Here is a 6,071-nt window from a genome sequence, read left to right as displayed (position 1 = left end):
ATGACCAAATATGTATAAATCATATATGTACTGTAAATCACACCAATTGTCAACTCAACATTTGTTGATTGTCTACTGGATATGTTGTGGGTTATTGTATTTATGATATATAATCTTTTCATTGCAGTTGATGTTGTACATGTCCCATACATTATAACACTAATAATAACCGTTGTTTAAAGCACACCTTTCAAAACCCAGTGATTACAAAGTTCTTCCCACAATACAGCCAATTAAACTAAGAAATCTAAAATCAACTGAGGTGGCAGAAAACATTAACTGAAGCATTTCACCACATGTGAGATCTCTTATGTGCAGAGTTATGTTCCGGTAAATCAACATTGGCTGTAGAAACAAGGTGAGGTTTAGGATGTGTGTGTTTTATTGCTCATTATATGATTATTTACAGGATACTCACTCTTGAAAAATGTCTTTTATTTCTTATTAGCAACCCAGATAAGAATACAATTGGTAAACCCAACTCCTGTAATATAATATAAAAGAAATAAAGAGCTCATTCAATAAAAATGAAAAATAAAAAGTAAAAAAATCTCCCCAGTAAATGTATGGTTAATAAGAAAATATTTAAAAGAGGATGTTGCAAAAATGTCAGTCGCAACAGAAATAAAAGTACCTCATTGTTTTCCTAATATGGTCATTTCAGGCATCCAAAGGGAATAATCTGTGCACCACTGAGTACAAATGTATAAGAACTAAATGTACAATACCCACTTCACTTATTTTGAACATTTAACATCACATACCTAAATATTTTGAACTCAGGACAATTTTCAGTACCTATCTTTTACCAGAGTCATAAACTAGGAGGGTGTTTCTACTTTTAGTTTACTGAAACATATATTGTTATACAATCTGTTCTCCATGTGCCTTTGTTTGGGAACATATACTATAAGAGAGGAGGCGGTGCCATTTTAACTCCAGCAACATAAATCTAAATAATTTCCTGTACCAAGTTAAAAAGAGATGTATACACGGAGTAGTGCCAGATAAATGACATCTCGTGTGTACCGTTAGTTTATGATTGCTCAGGTGGTTACGACAGCAACATTGTCTGGAGCACAACATAAACATCTATATGTGTGAATGGAAGCGTGATGTTGTGTGTTTGAATGACTGGATCTGATATTTTGGTCATGGCTGTGGGCAGCGCTGGAGGAGTTTAGGAATGTGTGACCACAGGGCCCTTTGGCCCCACGGCTGCATGTCTTCCTCCCTTGACACGGACCATCACTGAACGTCTCAGTCCAGGTCCACTGCGTGACAAACCACAGCCGACAGCCACCCACTCTCAAACTGGAAAATGGCAACCCTTAGGGACGGCTGCTGCTCTCTTAGACGGGCAGTAAAAGCGGAGCGATTACTCTTTTCCTGCACTTCAGAGGGAGCCGGGATTGCTTCCGCCCTGAGAGTGGGCGGCTGGGTGGCTGTAGACATGTCATGTTCATGTCAATCAGCAGGTCAGAGTCTGTCCCTCTGTGATCTGAGACCCTGGAGCATCAGACTCCTACTGCCATCTGCTGGATTGCTGGCTGAACTCACTCACGGGCATAAATAACACAGCCATGGCCTGCAGATGGAGAGACAGACATGTCCTCACAAAGTCAACACTTTCATTATTTTACAAGTTTGGTACATTTAAAATATGCATGATAAGATGATGGGTAAAATGTGACATGCAATCCAATGAACAAAGCTGGTTTAAAGCCGTTGTGTTTATATATTTAAATATATTTTAAATATTTGATAGACAGTATCTGCAAGTACATCCATAACATATAGTTTATACTGTAGTTTGAATAATGAATATGAGTTCTTTCCTTTTTTTATTTTTCTATCTCCAAACATATTTTTAAGTAAGAGATGTTTGTTTTTTTCAGTCTGTGCCCCCACACACCTACATGTTCACTCATGTGAACTTAGGTTTGGCAGCCTGGTACTGCGGGTGTGGGATGAGTTACTACTTTAGACTCCTTTTGGCATGCACTGTCTCAAAATGTCCCTTTTTTTACTGGTAAAAATATTTACTCAGAAGAACTGGAAGCACAGAGACAGGTAGCATATGGCAGATACTGATATTTGATTAGGTTAAATAATGATAAGTCAGCTGATAGAAAATAAACTGTGCTCTCTGCTGGACAGACTGGGTAATGAAGACACTGCTAGTAAATTACCTCAAACATGCAGTATATCCGCCCTTTAATCACTGAAATGTATTGTTACTTATCAGCCAACATATATATACAATACAGATTGATCTGCAACAATTTGATAATCAAATAAAAGTCGGTTCCACTCAAATACAACAATATATGTATGATAGCCATTTTTTCAATATTCTCATAATAGTATTTTGATGTTTTGAGAAGATAATAAAAGTTCCTCTATATTTTATACATTTTAAGCTAGCGCTTTGCTGTTTACAGACACACAGCATAACAACAATCATGAGACCCAATATACCGAATGTTTACATATATTTATACTTCCTTGAAAACGTATCTAGTGGCCCAAAACACATATTACTGACAAGATAGAGCACAGCTCTTTAGGTTTAGTCCAGTCCATTCACCTAGCTAGCGAGAACTCCAAGGTATTTAACAGAAGCGGATTCGACACATTTTATTTTGCAGAAAAATATAAAACAAGTGTCATTTAAGTTATTTTTATGGTGATTATATATTTGTCAACAAAGACATCTACCAGTAACCATTTTATGCTTCAGTCTTATATTATTTTTGAAGAGCCACAAAGAGTTATTTTTTTGTTATTATTAAACGAATCTGCTGCCGGTGTACGCATAGGTTACACGTGAAACTCGTCCGCAAAACGTCACTTCCGCTCGTTTCCGCTCGGTTCAGGCGGGCTGGTTGAACGCGTAGAAGAAGCGCTCCAGCAGACTGTTGCAAAAAACAATATAACGAAACTAACATTAATTAATATAGAGATCACAGTTAAACATGTAGTAGGCACATCCCTCGGTGGCTGATCGGACGCAAGATAGCTTTTGAAACTATTACAGCTAGGCTAGCTTCTCCAGGTAACAAACATTAGCTTGTGATCTTTGTAGTGTTTAGCTTATTTACATAACAGCTAACCTGACGTTGCTGTGGTTAATGTTAGCTGATTAAAAGTTCTAGATCCTACAAGTAATGGACCGACCACCGAGGTTTGTAAACTACTTTTTAAACCTCTATTCGTGTTCTTTTTGCCTGATATTGTCAGTGTCGAATGCTAACACGTTGTTTATGTTGACACGCAGGAAGACTAAGGTCGTGAATTACTCTGAAGCAAAAGACTTTGACGATGGTGAGAAACTATTGCCTCTATCAATGTTACTTATACAGCAGTATTATATACATTATATATGTATTATCGGTGTGTAAATATTTATATATATATAAGCATAGTGTGTAATGTATGTATATATATATATATATAATGACATTCTATACTATGACTTTTTCGACATACTATATTATGGCTTTTTTTTAAACATTTTTTATATATCATGAAATAATATGAGACATTTTTTCCACATTTTTATGGCATCTCTCACTATGACTTTTTTTTTATGACCATATACTCTTTCATGTTGCCTACGCAACTACGTACTTCATTGCTTACTTTATATCGAAGTATTATGCTGGCACCATTAGTTACAACACATTTGCACGATTCTTGAGATTTCCATGAGAGTGTACACAAACGGTATACACTGACATACACTAACAGACTCCGTCTTCTAACAGCACCAACATATCTCCATGTTCTGTCTTTATGTCGTGACAGATGACGATTTTGTCTGCGTGAAGGCTCCGCCCAGCAAAAGGGCCAGGGAAGATGTGACGCAGGAGCACAGTAAATCATCGAGCATGTCCTCCAATCAGGAGTCCAACTCACAATCCGCAACGAGCCAGAAGAGCAGGTACATCAGTAGACGAGATAATACAACATAGTATGGACCAAGTAAAAGTACAGAAAATAAGTAATCAGAGTTGGTTGATTGTCAGCCAGCTACAACACAATTAAGTTTCAATCAAGATTGGTCATGCAACAGAAAACTTTGTTGCCAATAAAGGACAAAATACACAATATGTAAATTATTTTATGTTCAACAAGGCAATAGGTCACTTGAATGGGTGTTTGTTTGGATTAAAGTCTCAGTTTGGCCTCTCATCTCTCTCTAGTAAATAGACAGTAGTGCTTAGTTATAAGATCTTATTTTATTTCCAGTTGTTAGTTGTTTTTTTTTAAGTATTTGAGGAGTAAAGTAACGTTTCTAAATCTTTAAATGGCCAGACATTAATCATGGCTTGAAACTTGTATTTCACAGAAGACTATTACAAAGAGAACTAGAAGCAGCCATTACGCTATCCTTGCTCAATAATGGAGGTGGGATAAAGGACCAGTCTTCAACCCGTAACGGTATGATATATTGAAAATATCTTTTTTTTTCTATTTTTAAAGAGTTGTCAACTCAATGTGACATTTCTCTAGATGTCACGATTCAAGTTCCGGTAGATGAAAACACAGATCCAACTTCTGCGCACCGGTCCAACTGCAGTGTGGATTTGACAGTTTTGGGTAAATCCCTCTTATTTTTGCTCACTGTACATCTATTATTGCACATTTAATTTGTCTTCCATCTTGTTTGATAAGGATAGAAATGGTAATTTCCTTGTTTTCGTTAGGCCTGGATGAAATCACATCAGAAAAAGAGTCGCCTTCCCGTTCCAGACAAAGGAAAGCTGCCATCAGAGCCGCTGAGGAGCAGAAGAACAAGCCTACGGATGAAGATGAAGACTATGTGCCCAAACTGACACCAGGTTGCCCATTCTGTCATCACTCCCTAAATATCTGCTTTCTGTTTAATTACCTATTTTCTGCATCAGTGAGATAACAATGACATCTTTCCAGACTCAGAAAGTGATGAAGATTTCAGTGAACCAGCCGAGAGTGAAGATGAGGAATTCACAGTGAAGAAAGTCGGCAAATCAAAAAAGAAGGAAAAAGTTACCAAGAACGAGAAGACCAAACCGCCTCCTTCCTCTAAAGAAAAGCAAGCATCAAAACCATCAAAGTCTAAATCACAGGCAGCAGGTAGCTTCTTCAAGTTCCTCAAAGAAGGTTTTTTTTTTTTTTGGAGGCTGTGGCTCAGGAGTGTGAAATGTGTATTTATGTATTTGTGTATAAATATATTTTAAGTTTTTGGCCTAAGTGTAATTTAATTTCGTCATTTGTCTCACAGCAGCTTCCACACCGGTGAGAAGTCCTCCAGCGGCCAAACTTGCACCCAAAAAACCTGCTTCATCGTCCACAGTTTCTTCGCCGACACCTGTATTACCCCTGAGCCCAGCAGGGGGCAGAATACCCAAGTGGAACCCACCAGGTTGAACACCAGCAGTGATGTTAACCTTTAGAGACGTTAACGGTATATTTCAGTAAGTTGAATGCTAAATTTACTTTTTTTTTTTTCTTTTTTTTTCTCCTCAGCTCAAGTTGGTAGGAGTCCCACTTCATCCAGTCCAGCTGTGAAGTCTCCAGGTCAGGGTCTGCGCCTCGGGCTGTCCCGTCTCGTTCGAGTCAAACCTCTTCACCCCGGTGTTTCGAGTCACTGACCTGTCTGTTGATGCCCCTGCATGTGTCGGTTTGTGTTGTCCTTTTAGTTTTATTTAAGAAAAAATAAATAAAAAAGATATTTGTAAATATTCAATTCTGTTTTCACAGCTATACATATAAAGTGACTCCAAGGATGTATTTTTCCATGAGGCCACTTGCACCTCACACCATACATTGTTAACAGGCCGAAGAGCTGGTGGCTATCATTACTTATTAATGTTAATTGTAATAACAGTACAGCAGTTGTGTCCGTAGATTTCTTTGATGATTCCAATGGGAGTTCATTAAACTGTTGTTGGTATTACTTGAATGTGGAAAAGTAGAAATCATCCCTTTTTTTAAGTCTCATAATCTCCCTTTTTCCTATTCTGTGCAAACACTGTATATTGTGTACATATATATATATGAAATAAAATTTAAAACAAGTTTAA

At 37.5% G+C, this 6,071-nt stretch overlaps 1 protein-coding gene across 1 annotated transcript; it reads left to right on the top strand.

Moving 5' to 3' along the window:
• The first annotated feature begins 2,279 nt into the window (after window positions 1-2,279).
• On the top strand, window positions 2,280-6,071 carry rad51ap1 (RAD51 associated protein 1). The gene is made up of 9 exons (XM_076111690.1): window positions 2,280-3,187; window positions 3,281-3,327; window positions 3,811-3,946; window positions 4,355-4,446; window positions 4,519-4,605; window positions 4,713-4,847; window positions 4,939-5,121; window positions 5,270-5,410; window positions 5,515-6,071. The coding sequence occupies exons 1-9, from the start codon at window positions 3,171-3,173 to the stop codon at window positions 5,637-5,639; spliced, it is 963 nt and encodes a 320-aa protein (XP_075967805.1). The 5' UTR covers window positions 2,280-3,170; the 3' UTR covers window positions 5,640-6,071.

This window comes from Anarhichas minor, unplaced genomic scaffold (assembly GCF_050575085.1).
Source record: "Anarhichas minor isolate MPS153535 unplaced genomic scaffold, ASM5057508v1 ptg000045l, whole genome shotgun sequence".
NCBI lineage: Eukaryota > Metazoa > Chordata > Actinopteri > Perciformes > Anarhichadidae > Anarhichas > Anarhichas minor.
Note: the sequence above shows the minus strand (reverse complement) of the source record. Positions and strands in the feature narration are given on the sequence as shown.